At 38.5% G+C, this 27,000-nt stretch overlaps 4 protein-coding genes across 4 annotated transcripts; 2 read left to right on the top strand and 2 right to left on the bottom strand.

Moving 5' to 3' along the window:
- Positions 1–719: 719 nt before the first annotated feature.
- Positions 720–6,700, bottom strand: LOC135131198 (protein giant-lens). Its single transcript, XM_064058791.1, has 4 exons — positions 6,109–6,700; positions 3,564–3,772; positions 1,285–1,459; positions 720–1,234 (listed from the first exon to the last, which is right to left on the bottom strand). The coding sequence occupies exons 1-4, from the start codon at positions 6,301–6,303 to the stop codon at positions 1,025–1,027; spliced, it is 789 nt and encodes a 262-aa protein (XP_063914861.1). The 5' UTR covers positions 6,304–6,700; the 3' UTR covers positions 720–1,024.
- Positions 6,701–9,775: 3,075 nt separating this feature from the next.
- LOC135131200 (uncharacterized) lies at positions 9,776–10,374 on the bottom strand. Its single transcript, XM_064058795.1, has 2 exons — positions 10,286–10,374; positions 9,776–10,206 (listed from the first exon to the last, which is right to left on the bottom strand). The coding sequence occupies exons 1-2, from the start codon at positions 10,324–10,326 to the stop codon at positions 9,837–9,839; spliced, it is 411 nt and encodes a 136-aa protein (XP_063914865.1). The 5' UTR covers positions 10,327–10,374; the 3' UTR covers positions 9,776–9,836.
- A 4,499-nt stretch (positions 10,375–14,873) lies between these two features.
- LOC135131196 (adapter molecule Crk) lies at positions 14,874–17,076 on the top strand. The gene is made up of 5 exons (XM_064058790.1): positions 14,874–15,636; positions 15,684–15,806; positions 15,856–16,189; positions 16,560–16,667; positions 16,718–17,076. Exons 1-5 carry the CDS (start codon positions 15,599–15,601, stop codon positions 16,919–16,921), a joined length of 807 nt encoding a protein of 268 aa, XP_063914860.1. The 5' UTR covers positions 14,874–15,598; the 3' UTR covers positions 16,922–17,076.
- Positions 17,077–17,788: 712 nt separating this feature from the next.
- Positions 17,789–26,409, top strand: LOC135131234 (histone-lysine N-methyltransferase trithorax). Its single transcript, XM_064058863.1, has 8 exons — positions 17,789–18,002; positions 18,079–19,584; positions 19,904–20,314; positions 20,570–20,728; positions 20,780–25,119; positions 25,168–25,330; positions 25,477–25,623; positions 25,672–26,409. The coding sequence occupies exons 1-8, from the start codon at positions 17,865–17,867 to the stop codon at positions 25,843–25,845; spliced, it is 7,038 nt and encodes a 2,345-aa protein (XP_063914933.1). The 5' UTR covers positions 17,789–17,864; the 3' UTR covers positions 25,846–26,409.
- Positions 26,410–27,000: the final 591 nt, after the last annotated feature.

Here is a 27,000-nt window from a genome sequence, read left to right on the forward strand (position 1 = left end):
ACGACAAAGCCGTAAATAGTGTGGTTTCAGCGACCACAGCAATGTTTGAATGTTTCGTCCAAAAAACAACTGAACTGGAAAATCCAACTCGACAGAATGATTACAATTAAAAAGCTCGCCTGTATTTTCTGTCCGTTTCATTCCTAATTACGGTCATACGAGCTATAATTTTTTGCAATTAGTTTAAAAAGTCTTTATTCTCTAAAAGCTTTATGTGTCAACTGAACAGGATTCCTTCGTAATGACCACATTTAGCACCCAGTTCCAACAGAAATGTCATAAATTACAACGATAACGAGTTTAATCAGAATTTTGTCCAAACGGGACGGTGAAATTACACACCGAAAGTACTATCTGATTAGTTTAATAACAGATTTGACGCAAAAACACTCGTTTATTTTCCGCGGTTTTATTAGCAGTAAATGTTTAATGCGTAAACCATTTTTTAGTTGACCCACAAGTACCCACTTAAAATCGTTCAATACAAGCTGCCAACTGCTGCCATAAAGAATGCGTAAATCGAGAAGACTCGGGTGGAGAGAAATGTGCTCTGCGGACGCCAAATTACGGTCAAAATTATACCTGAGATTTATGCAACCCGCAAAACTTAGACTCGTAAAATGTGTTGCATATCCACTATATTTTAACTTCATATTGTGCTTCGTTTTTCACTTACAAGTATTTTTTAGCACGGGATTTTTCAGAGGAAAGTCAAAATGTTTATAAAAATAACATACTTTTATATACGTTTGTACACTGATACATATTAAAAAAATAACATAAAATTGTACAAAAACTGCAAATCAAAGAGGCACTCGACTTACCTATTTATAATATAATTTACGTTTCAAACGTCGCTTAATACTCTAAAATATACAATGTCTTTACAAATGGCGGCTCTTGTCCTATATATAACGGCTTCAATAAAATAATTATTTACATAATGATCTGTCTAGCAAAAAACGCGCCAAAAAAATATTTCAACGGAGTTAAACGGTACATAACGACATCTCACGACAACGTACTAAGATGGCAAGCAATAACCACTGTATGTTTTAATAGCTTCCTCTGTATAGCTTTTGCCCGCGATTACGCCATAGTCCATATGGTGGTGCGGACATCGATGCGCGTGAGGACATTGGCACAAACTGTTCACATTCACTTCGTCCAAAAATTCTTGACGTTTGCGTACGGTAAACAAGCGGCAAGGTTCCTTACGCTGACAGCGAAGTCTCTGAAAAAACCCACATAGTACATGTGTCTAGGACGCCTCAAGTCACTTACGGCTTGCGGTGAACACGAAAAGTAATACTGAAACGCCACCTGGCCATTCGGCAAATGGACAGCTTGACGTTTTGTCAAGTACGTCATGGAGTTCTTCGGACAGTGACATTGAACGATCTGTTCCGTCACGTTGTTCGCGAACAAGGTAATCGTCCAAGTGGTGTCTCTGAAGAATCTGAAACACAAAACTGTCAGTGGACTCGCTGCGCTCTCTCAGAGAGTGCGAAGATTGTTCGAAAAAGCGCTGACCCACTATTAGTGAACTACACGTGCTGCGACTGCTTCTGTGCACGTACTATTACAATAACATTAATCTATAGTGAAACATCTTAAAGCGGATGCCCTTAGGCTTAGGAAATCGAAAAAGTTCCGTTAGTAAGAACTGTGCACTTGTGAGAATTCTGAATAAGTTATTGTACTTTAATGGACGACAAAGATATTTGTACGCACTATTTTAACCCTTTCTTTTCTCGGAAGGAGTACATCAATTTATAATTAGAGTAAAAAATCAAAGTTTTTTTAGTCCAGGATATAAGGCATACCTCATTAGATTCTTCACTTGAGCGTAATTTCGAATTTATTCATAACTATGAACAAAAACAATTCATTAAAGAAATCAAGTGCGTCATTTCGTTACGAAGTTGATGTCGTTTCCGCTAAAACTGGAAGCTATTAAGCATAAATAGATCGCATAAAATCATCTTTTGAAGAAGGTGTGCGAAAATTTAGAGACATAGTTTTGAAATCGAAACAGAACAAGCTATCGATGCAACAAAATCGTGACTAACTTAATGAAGATAATTAATTTTGCCACACCTATAAAGGAAACAGACATGAATGAAATGTGCTCTCGCAACTTGTTCTAGGCTGGATAGAAGAGAGCAATTTTCATTCATCCGGAGATTAGCCCAATTATCTAAAAATTTTATCATTTTGGTCGGTTATGCAACCAAACACGCTTCTTACAAGAGACCTAGTTGCATAAAATTGTAACGAATTAAATTACCCTTGGACCCAACAGTGGCAACTTTGGCAATAAACAAGCTTTCACAAACATGGACACCAGGGGCGGCTCATGACTTGAAAAATTGATGAGGCACAGCACAAAACGCTCTAAAATATAAATAAATCAAGTTTACTTAAATATTTTCTATTTAGTCAAATAAACAAATTTGTAAACTCATTTAACTGTCCACAAAGAACCAAGGTGAAGGTGTAAGGAGGTCTTGCAAGGAAAGGATGAGAATGACAGGACAAAAGGAAAGGGAAGCGTGGTCAGAAAAAACTAATATAACTTCTAACAAAAAACAAAATTAAAATAAACTTTAAAGGAAACATATCGAAAAAGATCAAATACAACATAAAATAAAGCTAATTTGATTTATAACAAAAAACAAAATGAAAAAAATATAAAATATAAATACGGATTTATTTTAAATTTTTTTTTATGGATCAATTAACGATTTACTCAAATCAGGAACCGGCGGTTTTAATTCCTTAACTACATACAATTTATCATCATACGTGAAAGTAGAAAAAACAGAACTGCCATTGTCATTTAACGTTAGTAGAGAAAAATTCCGATTTACTCGTAATCTTAAATAACGATTACCGAAATCAAATTATGACAAGCACAAAGCACTAACGCGACCCACGCAAACGTAGGCACTTTTAAGACAAAATTCTGTTACCGAAATTTTGAATCAATTTATACACACACAGATTTGTGGCAAAACAATCAACGGCCTAATTTTGAATACTCCTGCGAATGCAGACTGCATTGCAATCGCACGTTCCCCGCGCGCAAATAATATAGTTGTCCATCTCTTTTGCAAGCACGGAAATGAGGCTAGCCTCAATTTTGTCTTTTTTCAACTCATACCGCTTATAAGTGTATTGCAGGTTGCTTGCCTATTAACGACATGATTTCTATATAATATGCTGTAGAGGCAAGCTTCGAGTCGGCCTCATTCGCGTCACAAAATACATGTTGTGCCGAGTGTTTAAGCGCGCTGTTTAATTAAGGGAGCAACGAGTACCTACCGAGATAAAAATAAGAATATAATTTTCTATATTTATTTTTAAAATTTTAGAAAAAAGACACAAATTATTGGCCGAAATGTGTCCGTATAAAATAATAAAAATCCTAATAAGGCGTAAAATTCATTGGTGAGGCACTGCCTCACCTGCCTCATAGGACAAGCCGCCCCTGATGGACACGTCCACACTCCAGCTCGAACGCGTCCGGAGCTCCGTTCGCACCGCTGCCTTGAACCTACCTGCACTTTGGTATCTTCTTGACGGGCTCGCAGAGCTTATACTGCCTCGTTTTGTCCGCCAGAGTGAATCCGTCGTCCGTTTGGAGTTCCAGAGGACACATCCTCCCCCCCGCGCACCTGCACTGTTTTTCGATCCACGGGGCGTCGTAGAGGTCAAGCTTGTTGCAGATCGCCCTTGGTGCACATTCGGGTAGATCAGCGTCGGACGTCTGCGGAAAAAACGCTCATCAATCAACGGTCGTTAAATTAGCGGCAGACGTCAGGTTTGAAGAATGGTGAAAACAATGAATGGCCGAACATGATATCCGAGGTTGAGAGCCGGAGGGAAGGGCGGTGCGGCCGTACAGGTGTTCTTAGGGGGTGCCCCACGACCGTACACCTTGCGTCTGGTCTTTGCCAGCCGTGGGAAAATCGACCAGTTGCTCGGCTGGTCGTGGGCCAGGCAGCCGCCCAGCACAATGCCGGCACCCTCCATCCGCCCCCTTCCCCCGCCGGCTCAGATTTGGCCGGAAGCTTTCCTTCTAGATTTCGCCATGGGAACGGATACGTCGCTAATTCGAACTAAGGAGTCGATTGGCAATTAACGCGCGCCATCTTGGGTCACGCGATTAGCGCGAAAATTGAATCCGGTTCGGTTTGTTCCGAGAAACGTTCGCAATTAGTACGCTGCTACCTGAGTCAGATTTGGAGATTAAATCTGACGGCATAAACATAAATTAACTACCGGGCTTTAGAATTTAACTCGGAGCGTCGATAAGGAGATAGCCCGAAATTAACGACGTCCCGTATTTAGAGGCGGGGCCAAGTACCGTCGCTACCATCAAAACTTTTTTAAAAAACACCATTTTTCTTCTTATTACTCGAGGAGTTTCGTAAAACCCGTTTAGTACCGGATCTGCTGTAATTTTCCAACCCATCATCGTTACGTATACGTAAAAATGATGGTTTTTGTCTCGTAAAAGCAGTTCCGGTGACCGAAGCCTCGACATTTTTCTATATGCGTTTCTTAGAACCGACGCAACTATCGCTATTGTAAATATTGCTAGTTAAATGCGGATACGTAGGTCTGCTTCAATTCACTTCCTCCCCATTGAACTCTCCACAATAGCCCGCAATGATTTAGGACCACGCTAAGAATCGCTCTCTTGCCCGTCCTGGGTTCCGGTACTTCCGCTCTTTTAAAATCGCTCGCTGCCTTTTGTCAGCCGACATAAAACCTTCGCGACTCGTACACATCTATCCAAAGAATCCCCCAGGAAGTCCTTTCAACCGCATTTTTTAAATTCACGCCAAAACGCCAAACCATTTTTGCCGCAATTACACCTACTTGAGACAGTTAACATTTAAATAACACTCGTTAACTTCAGTAACCATTAATTCACACAGTTCGTTCAAAACGACTGAACATTCCAATCGCGTAATAACAGCTACTGTTTAACTGTTCATTCGTCTTGACTAATTTTCGAAGATAACCCTAAAATTGTCAGTCCAGTGTTGTTTCGTTTTAACGCTAAATGAAGATTAATGGCGGAGCACATCGTCGTACCGTTCGATATAATTTCATAATTAACCTAGTAACCTTTGAAAGTTACAATCAAAAAATAACGACAAATTGAAATTCTCAAAATCGTGAATGTTACCACGAGTAAGTAAATGACGCAACAGTTCGAATTAACATTTAAAATCGTAACTTTTAAATTTTAAATGTTCGCTGTTGTTGTGGTATGCAAATGAGTGTTATTGTTATGAATCGCTAGGTAAACAATGTTGCCTAATCGCCGTAAAAATGCCAAATAGATCAATTCTGGAAGCGATCGTTATGTGAAAGTATTGGAAGCGTAGGTGTTCATTGCTTTAATTGAGGACAAGCGTGTAGTACCAGTACCGTATCGACGAAATTTGAAGCTCTGATCTTTTTATGTCACGTGGTCGAGCTTTCAGTGTTTGGACACCTGTGCAGAGCTGCTGCGAGAAAAAAAAATAGAAACAATTTGAAGGAGAGTGGATGTCTATAGCGATGAAACAAAGAACATTCCTGGATGCTGTAATATGGTAATTTTAAAGTTGTTGGTATTTGGGAAAATTGCTGCGGATGTGTACAAAGATTTGGGTTAAATCACTAAAGTAATTAATCAAAGCGTTTTCCAATATGTTTTAAATGGGATTTCTCATTAGAGTCAGTAAATTGCTTTGTGTAATGTTTTTAGTTTCCGGTGGTTTTCTTTCCGGGTTTCAGAGTCGATTTTTGCGATTTTTCAAACAAGAAAGACGCTATCATCGTTGGAAAAAAATGGTTTCGGATGTTTGTAAAATCGCGGTTTTTTTTTTGATAATTACTCAGGATCTGAATTATGAATATTCTATGCGGTACTGCAGGCTTCGTTTTCTTTTTCCGCAGTATTTGTGACCGAGAATGACCACAACATAAACAAACGAATTGTTTTTTTGGATATGTAACGACGGTCGTGTTTCCAGTTGATTGCGTAAAGTCGCCCATAAAATATGAGAAAGTTGTTTTAAATTTTAAATGTACGAAAATGCTTACCCCAATTTGGTACAAAATTTTAACGTTGTCGAAATCGATGTTTTTCTTTCGATGAAAGCCCGCATTGTGATTAAGTCTATGGTGATGAACATAGTGTTCGATCGGATGGTGCTGAAAAACTTCCAAAGGTAATCTCGAGCAGATGCATTGAATCGAAAAAAGCACTAAAACGACGACACTTTCGAAATACATCATACAAAAATTCCATCCGATCAGTCGAGTATTGGCAAAAACACAGTCCGAACGCACAAACACTGAACCGCAAGCGGCGTACCGATATGAATGAATTGCGTAACGCTAAGACTATGCCTTAGTGCTACTTTGATCATTTCACAGAGCGTACTACCAGAGGTACTACTAGCGAGCATGAATGGAGACAGATCAGGGACCAGGCATGCCCCCTAGACGCAACGCACTCGCCGATTCGCACTACCACTAACGGGATTTTTCGCCAAGGGTACCACCCTTTTCCTCCGGTACCACCTATGAAAAAAGACCAAAGCCTTGAGCACGATTGCGTAAGGTTTTTTCGACTTTTTTGCACATCAGCGCACACCTGTCGCCGAAGTGGGGGCTGTCTGCGCAGGGTGCCCGGATTTATGAATGGTACCACGGTCGTACTCTTGTAATTGTAAAATTTTCATTCATACGTACGCCGATTCATGCACATTCTACCAAACGCGTTATCAAACGTAAACTGACTTCGGTTCTTTGTTCGATTGGCCGAGAGAAAAAGTGAAAGGCGACCGCTTCGTATTTATTCTTCATATCGGATCGATTAATTGTTTGTTTTTAATTATTTGACGCGCACCGGCCACCTTTTTTCCTACGTAACTCCTAACGTAATTGTTTTAATTACCCCGGTTATTGCATTTGCTCGCACTTTAAACTATGCCGTCACCGGCAGTGACAGAGGCCCTGAATTCCTTCGTTGCACACAACACACCACTTCCAATTTTTTTTATTATTATTATTATTATTTTTATAACGTGTTGTCTGTGCAACACATCACGTAAACATTCTCAATTTAAATCATAATTATTCAAACAAAAACTTGTTCCTAGAAAATTTTAATTGTCGAGATGACTTAATTTCATCATTAATTCCTAAAATCCATACTTAACAACATTAATTGCTACAATATTTTGTTTTCTTTGTGATGACTGCTTACTCATTCTGTTCACAGAATTTTTTATTATTTCTGTTCTACGAAAAATATTCACATTATTTTAATATTATTAATAACAATGATGCCTAAAGCCGGTTGTTGTGTGCAAATTCCACTATGTCTACGTTGTATAGGTGCCTGCGTGTGCGTTCGTCCGTAATATCTAACTCCGCTAACTATAAGTTACTGATTCCGCCGACACACAATTTAACCCTTTGCCACCATTTTTTTTTTATTATTATCAATATTATTATTATTCAACAAATATAATTTTAATTACAAGGCCAAATTCAGGACAAGAGGCGCAAGCATTCAGATTCACAACGAATCCAAAATTAAAAAATCCACAGAAAATGGCTTTCCATATAAAACCCAAACTCGAATTTTAAAATAGTCGATTTTCTACTTCTGAAGGTTCGCTTTTTACGAAATTTTCAACAGAAAGAAAGACGGCAACGGAAAACCTTCATTTTCGTATTCTACGAAGTGTAGAAATTCGAAAATGCATTTTTAGTGTGACATGTTTTTGAGCCTGAAATAATCATCACCATATAGGCACCTCTCATTATCTTTCTCTTTTAAAAGTAATCTAAAAATCAAAGTGCTCAACATAAATTTCAACATATTTGCCGATATCTTTCGGTACGACGGTACGTAGGCGCTTTCATTCGTTAAAAAGCAGCGTCACCCCACCTTTTCTTTCACAAGGCATCAAAATGCGTGCTCTGCTTCTCCTTTCATTAGTAGTACCACTAAGTACCATTTTCGCGATTTAAATATCTCACCTTGCCCATCGCCCACGCTCGGAGAACGAATACCTCGTTCCAAGCCTTAAAAAATCTAGCAGCGATCTGATTTCCGGCGACCGCTTTTAAAGCCGGTCGTGAAAGAAGTCCGTAGAGAAGTCGCAGCATGATGGTACCGACTGTGCTTGACCAGTACCGGATTTAGGCAGTGGAAGTTAGGCCTGCTGCGGTTTCGCATTCTTCAACGTTACGTCATCGAAAACAGTCTTCACTTAAATACCGGTTTTTCGTTTCTGTTTTCTCGCCGAATTTTATCAAGTAGTACCGAATTTGAAGAGAAAACGGAAACGAAGGGATGGATCGAAGATATTCCTCATACCTGACCTGTATGGGACCGTGCATTCCGCACCTGTTGCGTCCGGAAGTTCACGTAACAGAAATGTCTCCTATAAACAAGTTCCAAAATGTCAGATTCTTAATAATGATGGGAGGTACTAACTGACGCGTGAGTGCGCAGTGGACATTAGATCGAAGAATCTTCAAGACGATGTATTTATAACGAGTACCGAAATAGTGTGTGCACTTTGGGTGCCGTTATCAGTATCCGGAATGAGTACAAAAAATTTTTTGTGTGATTGGTGTGCCAAGTATGCATGGTTTGGTATTTCTCATGGCGGTATCACCGTAAATCGCTCCGAGGCGGGCTTGAGCCGCTTCTGAGTGTCCAATTTCCGTTTTGTCAAAATTTTAGAGAGTCCTTGCTTAGTAGCACAGTTAAAAAACCGGAAGCGGCGGACTTTCAAATGAGATGTCAATTAAAAATAACTAAAATGGTGGTACCGCGATGTCTCGACGGGGGGGTCGTATTTTGGAAAGGTCTGGCGCCGAGACCACTTTTCTCGATCCACAAATGTTTATGCAAATATAATAATCGCTATAATAAACTATTTCCGGCGCAAGAATTTCGAAAAAACTTCATGTCGTACTGTTTCCGTTTTACCTGCAATTTGTGTTTATTGCTATCTGAGAGTGTTTTTTTCTGTATCTAGAGTTTATGGCGGCAGCTATTTATATCACGGATGCGACTATTAGCGTAGAAAATACTCTTGAAAAGTACTAATAGTCCGTTTTAGTTGTGTCGATAAAGTGGTAGTACTAAGATCGTACTCGCTTTATTAAATTCATGCACACTGGCAAATGAAGAACGCTAATAATCGTAATAATAAGCCGATAACGCATAATTAAAGACTAACGTTATTATTATTATTTGGGTAGCAGAGCTATATTTTACCAGTGCCCGCAGACGGTTATCTTATTGATGGCAATTAAGGACCGACTCCGTTTAAAATTGCAACCGTGTTTGTATGACACCAATCCGAACTGGTTCAACCAGTTGTGTGGTTTCTTACTGATTAATCAAATGCAAATTTTAGATTTAAAAGGAATTAATTTGCCCTCGCAGCAAAAAATTTGGTTCCTTTTTCGACACAACAAAGACATAATTATTATAAGACAAAAAAGGTAGAAGTCATTTGCTAGATACAAAGCGCGGGTAAATTTCATGTTAGTGTATGACTTCCGTCACCTAAGGCACTTCAAGAAAAACTGGCTCTATCGCCCGAGTTTCAGGTTCAACGGATGCCGACGCTGTTTCTCGAAGTGTTCAGCGGACGTTTGCTCAGAAAGTCAGCGACGTGCGCATGTGTATTTGTTAATTGTTAATTTCCGCGCACGCGCACATCAAACTACTCGATCTCTTCATATTAAACTTTATTCAAACTAATTGCTTGTGATAATTACAAACGATAGGTAAATTATCTCCTGCCAGGGGTGTCTCCGCCATTGAGCCAGTCGTCGTCAGTTCCAGCTCCGTCAATGTCTCCATTAGCACAGCTTTCGTCGAAAGTGTTGACGCAGCGTTTTCCTGGTCCGCTGCCTCCATTGAGGAACCCTTCGTCCGATGCTGCGCCATTAATGTTGTCATTGATACAGCTTTCGTCAAACGTATTGACACAACGTCTGCTGGCAAGATGCAAGCGGTGGAACATATCACCGAGACGCTTGTAAACTGGGGCACTTCTAGAATTGACTCTTGCGGGCATGTAATGCACGTTAGGTTGCAAGTAGAAGCAATAGGCTGCCGGGAGGGCAATAGCCAGGAGGATGAAAGCGGCCTTCATGTTTCTAAAAACAAATTTACAAATTTTTAGAAACGGCACACACATATATTGTTTCTAAAATATGAACATGTATTGCTACTTACTCTCTAGTTCGGAAGAGTAACCACTTGGAACTGATCATCATTGAACGCTTAGCGTTTTTATACGTTTGTTTTATCTTGATGTCAGTTATTATTCGGGAGAAATTCATAATTAATGGAGCATATGCGTTGTTATCTATGAGTGTTTGATTAAACAGTTTCTTCTTTTCGCAACTGTAGGGATTCGCTTGTAGCTTGACTTGTTTATCATAGTGCTTAAAATATGAAGTTATTCATTACTTTTTATCTACTTTTTCATTTCCTGCATTTTTAATAATACACATAACTTCATTAAAGTGATATTGAGTAAAAGGGTTCATGAATCACAATGTATCCATTGTATTTTAAATTTGTTGCAATTGTCCAGACAATTTGTGTGTTAAAGCGGCTATATATAGAATCCTGCAGGTTTATACGTAGGATTGACGTTCGGGGTGAATTTCTTCCAAATATAGGTATAATATATACACTCATGTTTGTGTTATTTTTGCAGAGTATTATCAAATTTGACACATAGTTTTAAAAAATGTTCAATATGTACCTTTGTTGTGCCAGTGTGAAATTTTTGTAAATATTTTAGTATTTTTAATGTTTTTGTGGTTTTTGTAATACCATATGGATGACAAAAGGTCAAAATAGTACTGAGAGAGGTACAAAAGACACAAAAGCCATATAATTAAAATTAAATTGGTTTAATATACATTCATTTAAAAATAAACTTTGATTCACAGTATAAAAAGGTGCAAAGAAGGTAGCAGACGCCGTTTAATAAAAAAAATACAGAAGTAATAGAACAAATAACTAACAATTATAACAATTTTGTGCAAAAATATATATGGTGGTGATAAATTAAAATGAGAAAATTATTTAGTATTTATTGTTAATTTTTTCCTATAGAGTCTATTATAGGCAAGCAATAGCCCCGCCCACCCTCCCCCATTTCATTCCAGTGACTACTCTTAATATTGTTCAGTCTTATCATCGCAAGTACTAGCCCCGCCCGCCCACCCTCTATTTTCTTACAGAATATATCACTTGCCAAAATCAGTCTTATCTTAGCAAGTACTAGTCCCGCCCACCCTCCGTCTTCTCATTTTAGCGACTAATTTTATTTCTGTATAAGATCCACCTTTCATTCATAGTAGATAAAATTAGTCACCGAAATGGAGGCGGGTGGGTGGGCGGGGTTAGTTATATGTTTTTCTATAGAGTGGGAGTGTGAACTGATACAATGAGCACTATATGTATACCGCGTGTCTGGAAAATGGCGTACGTTATATACGGGAGTTTCGGGAGTCCCAAAAAAATAATAAAAAAATTCTTTATGATGTAGATTACGAAAAAAATGTAATTTTATAAAAGTAAAATTGGCAACACAGCACACATCTAATGCGTGAATACCTTCGGCTTACTTTCTGGTTTCTTAGTAACGATGGTGACTGAAATCCACCTTCGCTTTATATCAGGCAAACATTGTTGTCAAATGGAATTTTATCAAATTATTACAAAAACAACACAACCATATCTTTGTGCATTCTAAGTGAAATGGTAATTAAACATGGTCATGGACGAGAAAAATATTAACTAAAAGTTTTATTACTAGTTATTGTGATAATGAATGAGTTGTTTAGCTGTTAAACGTAGCAAAAAACCAATTTTAAAATCATTATTACTCCACCAAAATGTAGGAAGGATTTTTTTTATTTTTTTCCCACACTCACCAGTTGATTTTTAAGAGCGTAGCGGAGAGTTAATCGGCCATTTTCCAGACACCGGTATATATATATATATATCTAATCGTAACTTTTTTTGTTGTACTATTTGTTATAAGATTTATTTCGTATTTCAAGATAAAAATAAATGAGAGAACGGGTGGGTGGGCGGGGCCAAGTTTAACTTTTTCCTAGAGAATTTTTTCTAGGCAAGCAGTAGCAAGGTCAAAATAGTACTGACTGAAAGAGGTACAAAAGATACTAAAGCCATAGAATTAAAATTAAACTGGGTTAAAATACATTCATTTAAAAATATCGTTTAATTCGCAGTATAAAAAGGCGCAAAGGAGATAGCGTACGCGGTTTAATAATAATAAATGTATTGCTCATATATAAAACAACTACATTAAAGCTCGTCAGAAAGTATATAATTGTATAACATATAAAATTGTACACAAAACATGTATAGATTCACAAACACTTTAAATGTCTACATTAAATTTCCGTTAGCACAAAGTCTATAAACTCGCTAATACAATAAAAACTATGCGATTGCAGCATTGTTTTAATTCTACTTTTAAAGCAATTTCTTTGAAGACATTTGACAGTACACGGTACAGCATTAAACAATTTTACGGAGATGAAGTTTACCGACTGTTGTATGTTGTATCTTTTGCAAACGGCAATAAGGAATAGTTAATTGACTGCGATTTCTTGTATTGTAGCAATGATTGTCAGAGTTTAACAAAAATTTGGATTGATTATCAAAAGTATAGATTAAAGTGTAGTATGTAGATAAACAAACAAGGTAGTGTTAATATATTTAGAGATTGAAAAAAATTTTTACAAGAAGTTCTTGAACTAATTTTACAAATTATCCTTAAAGCTTTTTTCTGAATTTTAAATAATAAAAAAAATTACAGAAGTAATAGAATAAATAATTGACAATTATAACAGTTTTGTGTATGGGGGTATAATAAATTAAAATGAGAAAATTATTGGACAAGTCGTAATAACACGCTATGTTCCCCCGTGGATCTATATACCATGAGTATTTACATTTTGGATTCTTGTATTTAAAAAATATATGTCGATTCTGAAATAATTAAATATTCTAACGTTTTTATTTTAGTTTTTTACTTCCCGAGCGTAAGCAAAAGAAGTATTGTAATCGAGTCCGTCGGCCGAGTTTCTACTTTACGTTTTCTCGATCTTTCATGACCCCTAGAAGACGAAGAAATAGGTCTCCCATTTCCGTCCGTCTGTCCGTCTGTCTGTCTGTCCGTCTGTCCGTCCGTCTGTCCGTCTGTCTGCCGTCCCGGATTTTTATTACGCAGATAATCTCCGAAAGTACTTGACCGATTGTTGTGAAATTTTGTACTTATATTAGGAATATCATGTAGGTGGTAAAACGCTAACCAAATTTGTCTAATCATCCCCACCACTAATATGATGACGTCACTTCAAAATTGTACATAGTAAAGGGGTTTTAAATTGTATAAAATAATGTAGTTTACGACTCCGAATTGAGTTTTTACCCGAAACGTCCAGATTTTTGGAAAAAAAATCAAAATTATAAAATAACATTTTGCAATCTAATTTTGAATTTGCTAATCCGAATGTTTTGAAATGTTGCAGATATTTTAAGGCTATAAAGAGCATCATAAATCTTTACTCAAAATATATTTGGTTATCCCCTCCAAAAACTTGATGACGTCAGCTCAAAAGTTTGCCAAATAAATCCTATGTAAAATGTACAAAATATGATGAGTCTGTACATTGATTAAATACATATGTATTTAATCAATGGTCTGTACTTGTAATTTATCATTCCATTAATATTTTTTGAATTTGCATATACCGGGTGACTCAAAAAAAAAATGAAATCTACTGCGAAAAAAAAACATAATAGACATGCAGTCGTCACGTTTCCGACAGCAAGGGAAGTACTGTCTAAACTCTTTAGACCAATTTTTTTTATAATTCCATTTTGGCCTCGTCTTGAACTAGTTGACAAAGAACCATGTTGATGAGTAGGCAACTATAAGACCTCGGTGTTAATTGTGTTGCCTATATTTCGATAACACCTTCGAACATTTTTGGAAGCTTTGGAAGTTTTAGTTGTTATTATAACGAAACAGCTTTTTCATAGCAAAAATTGTAAATAATGTGTTCCCAATTCCATAGTATATGTTTATCAATTTTATTTAACATTCAGTATAGCGCTATCTATGAAAGAGTGGATAAAATAAGCCAACGAAGCGTCATTTCCATTACAGGCTGCATCTAAGAGATTTTTGCGATTTGGATTACTATAGAAAACTAATTGATGATGATGAGTTTTGAATCGTCGATATATGCAACCAACATTACAATTATCATAATGTATAAACGCAACCTTTGGACAAAGTTCTAGGTTTTCCCAGTAATCTGCTTGTGGTCGTTGGCCTCACTTTTACACATTTTCACAGTCAATTGTCGTTTTTAGTTACATTTTTAATCAGTGGTCGTTTAATTAATGCAATATAGTAACAAAACATAAGTTCCCTAATATTCAGGTCACGCAAAAACCACTAATACAATAAAACAAACATATTTACAGCATGAACAGTAATGAACATAATAAAGAACAGAAAAAATATAATCCTACAGACCACCTACTACAATAAAAACGACAGTCTCGTTTGTCGCATTACCGCATTACTTGAAAAAAATCGATGCCATTTATAACTCGTTCTTAATATAAAGTAAGCTGGTTCGAATCGTGTAATCGCATAAAAAAAGAGCACAACAGCAAATATTTTGTGTCTCTCACTTTTAAATCTAATAATAATTAAATTGCGCAATTTAGCTGATACGCTATCGAACATGAAAACTGTTTCAACGTCTGCGATAAGTGTTGATTTTTCTTTCGATTTCGATATTTGTTGTTACTAGTCGAGATTATACATCTGTACGATCAGAGTAATTCGGCATCCCCAAAACTTGGTTGGGTGATTGTGTTTATCACATAATCGCAGTGGGCACGGAGAGAACTGTCACTCGAGAATTTTTTTTAACGCCCGTACGCCGTCATTTAGTGGATTTGGTAGTGAGACAGGTCTGGAAATGTACTTACTGGTAAACTACCGGCTTCTAGGACAGAAAGTCAATTCCCTTCTTCGCATATTTTGGCCTTAGGCTCGAAGGCAGGCCAGGTCAGTCGGCCATATCTGCTGGCCAATTCGGGAACGACAGTGCCGCAGTATCGTCCATGCGATAAAACGCCGATATACGCGAACAGTGCTGTTGTAAATGAAAGTACTGAAATGTCAGTTTAATAATAAATAGTGAAGACGGAAGTTAAATCAGGTTAAATCGAGAATTAGGTGATTTCATGACGGGATAATATGCAGTAATGTGTCGCATAGAAAGACACACAAACGCAAACATAATATGAGAAAAAAAATTAGGTTAAGATAGGGTAATTAAACGCTAAACAATATTGGACTGTATATAGGTATGTAAATGTATTAATTTATTAAAACTTGGAGTCCCATCTAAACATGCTTAACTATTGCTGTTATATTATTACGTGGTTTTAAAATATAGTGCAAACATAAAAATGGCAAATAATACGTTTGATCATGAAGATAAGGCCAGGTGAGTCCCACTTCGTCGCACTACGCCCTACTCACGCTTGTTTTTAGCTGGTATTTTGGACCAATCAGCCGGAAAGAAGCGACCGACTTACTTATGGCAGAACGAGGAGGAGGTGTTTTCTTAGTTCGTGATAGTGCAACTTGTGTTGGAGACTTTGTGCTGTGTGTAAAGTACGTCTCGACTACCCCCTTATAATAAATGCTAACTCCCCCATTTCAGAGAAGATAGTAAAGTAAGCCACTATATAATTAACAAGACGCAACAAATGGATCAAATTAAATATAGGATTGGAGATCAATGTTTCAACGATTTACCAAGCTTGCTTTCGTTCTATAAGGTGCATTATTTAGATACAACACCACTTATTAGACCTGTTTCAAAGAAAGAGGAAAAAGTTATCGCCAAGTTCGATTTCGATGGTAGGGATCCAGATGATCTAGTCTTTAAAAAGGGAGAGATTCTCACTATTATTGCAAAGGACGAGGAGCAGTGGTGGACGGCAAGAAATAGTGCTGGTATGAAAGGATCAATCCCTGTTCCGTATGTTCAGAAGGTATTATTTTGACCATTCTAACCTCGCTTCCACTTCGCACACGTCACGCTCATCCACCAATAATACGTCCCAATTTCATACACGTGACCTACGTTTCGTTATTATTGGTAGATAAATTCGTGCCCCTCCTTCTGTGGACGCCATTTTTGACCATTTGTTTATTGAACTTCTGGAATTTAGAAAACAAAAATTGTAGTCTTGTGCACGTGATTCAATTTTAATATATTCAAACAATCGTGCTTTTTTCAGATTTTTAACGAACACTTGCACAAGATTCAAGGGGACGTCATAGGTGTAGGGTTTTGAAAAAAATAAAAAATCCAGAAGTTCCTCAAGCAAAAATACCAATTTTTTTATGTGCTGATTTTAGTATGAAGAATGTCAAGTAAACAATGAAATCCCGCGGCCTGGTTCTGGGGGTGGTGTGACAACATCAGCTCAACAAGCTGAAACTGCCATGAAACGAAGTCAAATGCAAGTACGTTGGGTTTTGAAGTATTGTTGCGTGTGCTAATCATGACGTTCTAGCGAAAGCTTCCAGCAAAAGCGCGAGTGAAACAAGTTCGTGTACCAAACGCTTATGACAAAACTGCTTTAAAATTGGAAATCGGCGATATTATCACTGTTACCAAAACTAACATCAATGGGCAATGGGAGGGGGAGCTGAATGGGAAAACTGGCTACTTTCCGTTTACACATGTAGAGTTTCTAGATAATGATAATGAAATTTAGTGTTTTAAATGATAATATGATTGTATAAATGCTCCAATCTGCTGTATATTTATTAAATTTATTTGGCACTAACATATAATGTTTAACCTAATCAGCTACTTGTGTTGTTAATATCGATTTGTATTTTTATTAATTACATATCAATATTTACATAAGTTGCTTCTTATTTCAACACTGGTATGTCTGGAGTAAGTATGTGTATTGTGAAGTCGACATCACTCAGCGCAACCTCGTTAATAAAAAAGTAAATAAGAATGCACCCATAGTTGATCCTTGTAACACACCAGAACTAAAGATATCCGTCTTATTGATGGTTAATTATGTATGACAACGTGAGTAGAAAATAACAATAAGATGACCATCGCTCAAATATCACGGGCGTGTCGCAATTTATGTAACAATCAATGTTTCGCCCAAATCATGCATTTGCGACGAAAACTTCGAGTGATGGGTAAACTTGCCTGAAGATTATTTTATTATAATTCTACTTTGATTTTTTTTGCACGTTTTTTTCGACCTGTCGAAACATATTGAAACATTCTGTAGATTGTTGAGTTGGTTTTTGAATTTCCCGCGTTGTTGTCAAGGCGACTTGAAAAACGCCCGCCTTTATGGCTGGCTTTAGGTATTTTTAGCCTCAAGGTCGTCGTCCGGAAAGATTTTTTTCGTGCGAATTATCAATGGCACATTACTCAGTAATCACCTATCTTGCAAAGTTTAGTAAAATAGTTAAATTTTTTGTCATTTTTGGTTAAATTTCGCTCAGGTTTTGGTTAAATCGACGTTTTGAAGGTGTCATTTGGTGAAATTTGATCCTTGCAGTTGTTAGCGTTGGTAATTTCCTGCATTACCGACCGGACAATTACATACACTAGGAAAGTGTGTGATGCGTTGATTGTTGATTATCCTGTCTTTAAAATGTAAATAATAAATATAAAACAAAATGGGTCGTTCAAAATTTCCCGGAAAACCATCAAAACATGTTAACCGGAAAAGAATTAACGTTCTTCCACCCACCTCAGACGGAATTATTGAATCTAGTGGGCCTATGACAGTTGAAACTGTTGCAGAAAACAAACAGGTAAACATAAACAGTTTTGTATATGCCGAAAGCCCCCTCGAGTACGTGCTAAAAGTGGTAATTCCGTCCATTTCAGGTTGAAAAAGATGTAGAAGAGACCCGCGAAAGTGTAAATTTAAACAATACCATAAACACAAAAGTGTCATTGAGAAGAAGACTGACTAGGAAGATGCAGAGCTCGAAAGCACTCATGAGCAATAACTCGACGAAGCGCGGGCTCATGTCCAAACTTTGTAACAAAAACAGTGTTAAATTATCCGTTAAAAACAAACTAAACTGCAAAGGTTCCCGCAAATCCAACATCACGCGAAAGTCCGTGCACGCTTACTCTCCGATAAAAATCAAGCAGTGTCGAGCGAAAGAAAGCAACAATTTAGTTGGAAAGTTCGTCTTGCCGACCCGAAGCGTCCACTCTTCCCGGGTCATCAAACCCAACAAGAGATTCATCAACGTCGACCTCAGTGACACCCTAACACTGAAAAAACGCGTCATCAACAAAAGACACCTCAAACAACCTGAAGGCCCGTCGAAACAAAAGGACATCGTGACGGAGTCCCCTTCGAAGCCCTTCTCTGGAGTAGTGCTGCGCCAAGCCCGCCTCAAACTCCACAACCAAACTCCAAAGGGCTCCGAAGGCCCCTTCTCCAGCACGTCGACGAACGGCTCTCCTCCAGGAACCGTCACGTGCGGTGTCTGCGGTGCCGTCCGTTTCTATCGTTTCGTGAAGCAAGCGCGCAAGTTCAACATATACAGCTGCGAGTCCTGTAGGAAGTTCATCTCGAAGATGATAAAACGCCAATCTTGCGGGAAAAACGTCAACAACCCCACGTTGGTGTGTCACAAGGGACAAGGGATGTGTCACGTGCCGCCGATCGTCCGCAGCCAGCAGATGAAACTCATTCGGTGCGCTTATCGGTCACGGTGTCCGGCGTGTTGGTTAAAGATGTGCCTTCGTTCCTTTCAAATGCCATTATCCTTAAAGAATAGTCTAATCCAATTACTTCCTAAAAATATGCAAGGGTCTGACGTTATGTTTAATAACTCGTTACCGTTGTTATGGCAAGTTAGTGTTCAGAATATCGATAATCAGATCAGCAAACAGAGAACCGAAAGTGACGTGGCTCAGAGACCTGTGAGGTTTAAAAATAAACCCGTCAGTGTGCCGCCCCCGAGTTCGGAGATCAAGAGGCAGAAAGTCGACTTGAAAGGACCTCGGGTCAAGCACGTGTGTAGAAGTGCTTCTATAGTTTTAGGACAGCCGTTGGCTACTTTTCCTTCAGAGACGCAGAAAAAGAAAGACGCGCAGGAACAAAGCTCGGGTAAAAAAGCACAAAGCAAAGGTGTATCTAACACGTGTACAGAAAATTTAGATACACAGCTTACTAAACCTGCAAGAGATGAATGTAGTGAGCATGAATCCGATAACGATAAATCTGCAAAGGTGCCATCACTCACTAATGAAAATGTTGCGAATATCAAGAGGGATAGGAGCCATAGAGTGCCTTCAACTGTTTCATCTGTATCATCACTTTCGTTTTCTTCCGCGTTTTCGTCTTCACTTTCATCTACACCAGCGTGCGAGGTAGAATATTTCGTGTATTTACGTTTTTTAACTTTTACAACCGCCCGAGTCTATGCTTAAATTAACTTTTTTGTTTTTACGCAGGGTTGACCGTCGCTTCGAGTCTTGCCAACTGATAAATTTTTGTGCTTTTTTTAGAACGTCAAAAAAATTTATTGCAAATTTCTATTGTATTTTTTTTATGAACTTTGATATATCGCCATTTTAAATCGCTTAAAAAAATAATTCAAGGCTACGAACTTGGCGATATGAACAAGCAAAGATTCCAAGTGACGGAAAATCCTTTTGTTGAAAAATTTTTAAATTCGTTCTTTTCCAGAACAAATCGGACCTTGAGAAGAAACCCACTCCACAAGATGTTCAAAATATGATCTCGCTAGATTATTGGGAAAACTACGAGTTGGACGATATAAATCAAAATGGGTTTTGTCTTATTGCTTCCCAGCAGTTTCCAATGCCTGCTATTTGTTTCCTCTGCGGGAGCGCAGGTCGTGAAGCTATGTTACACTGTTCACTTTGTTGTGAACCATATCATCCATATTGTCTAGAGAGAAGTCCTCCACTTGTTAATAGCAACAATAGTAGACAGTACTTGTGGCTGTGCCCTAAATGCACGACGTGCAATGGGTGTAATCAAGTAGGCAGACAAAAACTGAACTGTCAAAAGTGTTCCAAAGTGTATCACTCTGAATGTTTCAAAACAGAGTGGACCGGAAAAGATAGACCAATTGTGAGTATAAAAACTAATTTCTTGTATTGGTACGTTAGTTGTAGCGTTGCGCATTGACACATTTGTCAGTACATAACCTATATCGGTACCTAGTTTGGTTTTTCCGATACGTCACATCGCCATTTTTTGGTACACGTGTATATCAAGATGTCTTTGTCTTTCGTCGCATTTAATTTTTTTCAATTTTTTCAAAAATGCTAGCAGTATGTTAGTTTACGCAACATAGCGACTACATTAATGACGCTTTCTTTGTAGATATGTTCCAAATGCGTAAGTTGCAAAGACTGTGGAGACAGCACGACAAAATTTTTCGGAAACTTGCCTCTCTGTATTTCGTGTTTTAAGCAACGGAAAAAGGGGAACTCGTGTCCGATGTGTCTGGTACCCTTCAAAGAAGTACCCTGTGACGAAAAGGTACTATCATCATTAAACATGTGTGGTCACCCAAAAACGTCCTTATTTCAGGTGATGGAGTGTACAAGGTGTAAAAAATGGGTTCATGCCGATTGTGAAAATCTGTCAGAAGAGTATTATCATATATTAAGTTATCTTCCCGAGTCCGTCAAGTACTTGTGTTGTGTGTGTTCCAAACAGTCGCCTTCGTACTGGTGCAAAGCAGTAGAGTTCGAACTGAAGTATAGTTTTAATCATGTTTTAAGGTTACTGAGTAAGAACAAAACAGCGAAAAGTATGTTAAAATTAAGTTTTTTAAATAATTATATTTCATTGAATAGAGCCGGTGATAAGAAAGAGAGCGATTGTGAGAATAGCAATGACAATCACGAGACATATTTTGACAATAGCGAGAAACTGAACGACAGTGCAGCCGATTTTAAAAGCCACCCTCGAACCCTAACTGTGTTAGATATTAAACGCAAATCGAATTCGAACGAATACTCTTCCGTGAGCGATTTCAACAAAGAGATGGAAGAAGCGTTGGCTCACACACAATCCGACGAGTTATTAAACATCTACAAATCGATCTTCAAGTCGGTGTTCCCTTGGTTTAAGCCATCACTGGCCCCCGACGACGTAACGAAAAGCAATTCCAAACGGTTTTTAACTAGTATTAGCGAAGACATTTACGACCAAATCGAATGCGTATCTATAGATTCACGATATTGCTCATTTTGCAAAAGCATAGGTGATGGCTTAAGCCACCTCGAATCTCGCTTGCTCTACTGTGGCCAAAACGAATGGGTGCACATTAACTGCGCCGTGTGGTCATCGGAAGTGTACGAAGAAATCGACGGATCGTTGCAGAACGTCCACGGGGCTTTGACGCGCGCTCGCCTCATGCGGTGCTCCTACTGTAAACAAAAAGGGGCAACTGTGGGTTGTTGTTTCAAGAACTGTTGCGAAATTTACCATTTTTTATGCGCGCGTACGGCGAAGTGCCACTTCATGCACGACAAAACTGTGTACTGTTGCAGTCACGAGCTGCCGAAAACGAGTAGCGTCATAGTTACTCCCACTGATTTCAATATTAGGAGAAGCGTGTTCGTGGAACTCGCCGATTATAAAAAGGGGCAGTTTTCTCACATCGAGAAAGTTAACGTGATGGTGGGATCGCTCTGTGTTACGAATCTCGGGAAGATCAATCCTGTGATGTCAGATACGTCGGAGGCGATCATTCCTACAGGGTACAGTTGCTCGAGGTTGTTTTGGTCGACGGTGGAACCGTGGAAGTTGGTTTCTTATAAAATAACCACGTCCATTTTAAACGCTCACGTGAACAATTTACACATTGATAAGAGTTTTACGGTTGACCATTCGCTACCGAAGTCGGTTGTTGAACGCAAACTCAAAGATATTTTATTGTGGCATAAAGATATCGACAAGAAGAAGCTAGACGTGATGGAGTTCGACGATGAGGAGGAGCCACAAAACGGTGCCGATTTGTTGTCCCCGGAAATAACCGATGCGATTTTCGAGGAACTTCCGCACGAACTTTTAGATGGAATCTCCGTTCAGGATATTTTCCCTAAGTTGATGTCGTACGAAGATTTTATCAGTATGGACTCGAAATCGGAAACGAATCACTCCGATGGGGTCACCGACGTGAAAAAGTCGGACGAGTTTGACAACGTCGACGAATTCGACGGGAAAAACAAAAATCAGCAACGGTCGTGTAATTTAACGCTGAGTTGTAAACTCGACAACAGTTTCTCGCCTGTGATTAAAAAACGGAAAATTGCTCCAAGAGAAAATAATTTATTTTTTCAGTTGTTACAAGTGGATGGTAATTTTGATGATAGTTCGAGTGACTGTGGGTCTCCAGTGGGTACTACGCACACAGTGTGGGATTCAGATTTGTCTGAAGAGCCAGTCACGTGTGAGAGGTGTCAATGTACTTACAGAACGCAGGCTAGTTACAAAAGACATTTAGACGCTTGCGAAATTATCTGTAGTAGTGAGAGTGATTCGGAACTAAACCAGGATCAAGATAACGGGAATAGTAATCTCGAAACGCCTCAGATACATATACCGGACACTGCTCCCGTTTCCGTAGCCACTGATACTCAACCACTCGTCATAGCATCGTACGAATCGTACCAAAACGAGGTCCACACTTCGGTTTTAAATACTCAAACTTTCGTCGCTTCTAAAGCAACTTCCGAAGTGATGTCGGTCCCTCAAAACTCGGAAATAATCATCCAGAAACCGATTATTCAACCGGAAATATCTTGTAGCGTAACCGAACCAATAACCGAACCGATCATCAGCAACGAGGTGTTCACACCGTCTCAACCGTCCGTTCCTGTCAATGAACAACAACAATTTTGCATCAACCCGGTTTCGTTATGCGTAAATCCACCACTCACAATACAACCGACGCAACCAGTTATCAATAATAACCCGATTATAAATCAGATTGCCATAAGTCAGCCACAACTGGAATTCCAACCACCATCCGTCACAATTCAATCACTGCCGTACTCCACGAACATAGCTCCTATTATAAACGTGCCTCCGCTGAACAACCCAAATATACTTAACTCGGTGATCAACGTTCCTGGAAATCGGTGGGTGAAGCCGGTGGAGCAGATTCAAAGCCCGAAAACTTTCAAAGGAAGAGGACGATCTATTGCTGCGAAGCGTGCTCAAGGTGAAGAGGAAGCAAGTTCTACGCCTGTGATTCTACAACATTTGCCGTCTGCGGGTTTCATTCCCACGTTCGTAGACGCGTTTCAACAACAATCTGGGCAAAATGTACAGTATGTTACGACGATAGCGCCACAGACGATACCTTCGCAACCACTAGTGCAGTTTCAAGCCGACAGTAACTTGATTAGTCTTCTGCCCGGTATTCAACCAACCATGATCATACAACAACCACGGGTTTTGGAAAACCAGCTGATAGTAGATGGTAATGGTTCGTTGAGTTGGTCGCCACAACAAGTACAACCAGTGTACTACGGTTTTGAAACTATAGTCCAAAACACGGTCATGCAATCTCAACAGTTCCTTCCTTCCACGGTTCCAGGGGTGTTAACTGCTAATAGTAGTTATTCAACAACGACGCAAGTGTTTCAAACTAGTAAACTAGAACCAGTATTAGATGTAGCAGCGAATAGTTTCGTCTTAGTTAATACAGGACAGTTGGTTAATTCGCAGTTAGAAGTACCACAAAATACGCTCCAGATACAACCACAAGAGGTTAATTCGTGCAAATACTCACAACCGTCGTTCCACAAGTTGAACCAAACGGTTGCTCTCAACAATTCGAACAGTATTACTTTACCAACAGCCCCGTTTGTTCCGGAACAAGGAATACCAACCAACATTGTTACCCCTACGCCGAAACCTTTACCGACCATGCAGAGTCGGCCGATGAGCCGGGTACTACCGATGCAAACTCTCAAAGAAACTAAAGAAACGAAAATCAAACTGGTGGAAAAAATAGAAGCCATCAGAAAAGAAATAAAAATTAACAAAATAGTCGAACCCGTGGTGGAATACGACAAAAAAATAATCCCGGAGAGCGTCAAAAAACCCCTACCGGTACCCCTCGAGAACGACCCGAACATCAAAAAGGACCAGAATCTAAAACTACTATTTCCAAAACCAACAGAAACCAGTTGTTTTAAAGCGGCCGAAGAACTCCCAATCCCGAATATCACCACCCCTAAAATAACCAACTTCAACAAACCGACGGAAGCCGTTTACAAAATCAACAACAACTTCAGCAGCCGCAACTCTCCAGTACAAATAGCACCGTTGAAACCCATCAAGTCCACTTTCAACCCGCCCAAATCTGTACACATCTTGTCCCTCAGCGATAAGCAAAACCGCCAGCAGGACAAACTAGATAAAAAAGTTAGTTTAGAAGCACCAAAGCACTTTCCCATTCAAGAGAAAAAAGAAAACGAGAACGTACCCTCCATTTTGTATACAATCGAAACGCAAGATGGTTTCAAATACTCGTCGACTTCCATCGCGGATTTGTGGACCAAGGTTTTCGAAGCCGTGCAGAATGCCAGAGCTGCCCATAACATGCCCCTGCTGCCTACGGATTCCACGAATATCGTCAACAGTTTGCAAATTCTGGGGTTGAAAACTTCGGGTTTGAAGTACTTGATCGAGCAGTTACCGGGGGCGAGTAAATGCACGAAGTACAGGCCGACTTTCAATTTTCCGTCGAAATATATAGAAATCGAAGAGGATCTGGTGGGGCACTCGAGTGGGTGTGCCCGCTGTGCCCCGCACGTGAAAAGAAATGAACCTTACGACATGTTTGGATGGTTAGCTTCCAAACATCGCAAACCTGAACATAGCTTGTTTTGTTCGGATTTGGTGCCCAGGTATGTAGAACGTAACGTAATTTATCGTTTGTGATTGGTCGTTTTCAGAAGGGGCTCTGTAAATAATTTGCCTATGGCAATGCGATTCCGGCAACTGAAACTTACTAGTAAATATTCAGTAGGTGTATATCGTTCAAAGATACACAGAAGGGGGTTATTCTGTTTGAGAGATTTTGAAGCTGGAGAAATGGTTATAGAATACTCAGGTGAAGTAAGTATTACTTTTAGCTTAATTGTCGTACTATTAACAACTAATACGGTAACTATTTGCGAGAGGCGGCACAGTTGTAGCATTGCTCGTTTTTGAAGTAAGCGGCACGTCGCGAAGTTCTACAGTGTGGTGTTTTTATTTTTTAGGTTATTAGATCTGTTTTGACTGATAAAAGAGAAAAGTTTTACAATTCGAAAGGAATAGGTTGTTACATGTTCCGAATTGATGACAATTTAGTAGTTGATGCGACCATGACGGGTAACGCAGCGAGATTCATCAACCATTCGTGTGATGTAAGTTGTTCGTAAGTTGACGTTTCGTAGCTAACGCGGAAATTTTAGCCAAATTGTTATTCAAAAGTCGTCGAAATTTTGGGTCATAAGCACATTATCATTTTTGCCTTGAGAAGAATAATCTGTGGAGAAGAATTAACTTACGATTACAAGTTTCCTATTGAAGAAGATAAGATCCCGTGTACTTGCGGAACGAGGCGTTGTCGCAAATTTCTCAACTGATATTTAATTTGACTAGTTCTATTCTGGTTTAGCTATAATGATATTTTCAATTTGTCAGTATTTTTGTTTTATTGGGTGAGCGTATTGTTCAGTGCTCAAATTCTCTCATGATAAATACGAACTGGAACAAATGATGACCTCTTCTTACTTTTTTTTTTATACTTTTTATTGTGTATGTATCTGTACATTGTTTTGTAATTATTCTTGTATATATTAAGATTTTATGTGTAATTTACTTCCACGGTAGCACCTATATTTGCCATTTATAAAGTTATTACATTCTTCGAATTTTGTATCGTCAGTATTTGAAATTTATGTATATATTTGGCTGTGAGATATTATGCATTTGTGCCATTGGCTGCATAGGTGCTATATAGTTATAAATTTTGATAAAAAGTGAATATGTGATATGTTTCATAGTCCAGTGTAATTATCTAGTTATACACGTCAGAGCGAAAATTTCTTTAATTTTGAGTAATGATTACTATTGTACCACATTTTCAGTGCGAATGTGAAACTACTAATTAGAATTTCTTACGTACAAATACAGATCTTATTATTGTACATTTACTATTATTGCTAATATTTTCCTTATCACTAAGTTATTGTAGAGTTGTACGTTGCAACGAAGTGACGCCCCTGCCATCCGCATTTTTTGTCAGTACGCGTAACGAAAAATTTTCAAACTCCACTGTGAAATCTGAAGGGCTTCAGTAACTGTTCTATTATTACAGTTATATATTTTTAAATGTATATGGAAATTTGTATTTTGTATATATTTTTTTACGTTAATGTGTTTTATAGGTACCTACGGCAAAGATGACTTTCAAACTACATACAGCAAATTTCGATCTACTTAAAAACGTGTGTACAATAAAGAGCATGTTACAAATTGTGATTGTAACCTTACAAATGACAATATCAACATATCAGTCTATAAGTAGAACGACGAGTTCTACAGCGTGATAAGAGGCCTTGTAGTGTTGTATATAAACTGAATGAACAGTGTCTTAAAATTTTTATTGTATATAAAATTCAATCGTGCTCCTTCTGGTGCTTATTATACTAATTCGAGCAGCTGTGCTATACACTTGTACTATTACGAATAAAAGATTCAGAATACGCACTTTGTTTAATTAAGCGGTTTTTGCATAG

This window comes from Zophobas morio, unplaced genomic scaffold (assembly GCF_036711695.1).
Source record: "Zophobas morio isolate AGI-343-1 ecotype UQ-CSIRO unplaced genomic scaffold, CSIRO_AGI_Zmor_V1 ptg000019l, whole genome shotgun sequence".
NCBI lineage: Eukaryota > Metazoa > Arthropoda > Insecta > Coleoptera > Tenebrionidae > Zophobas > Zophobas morio.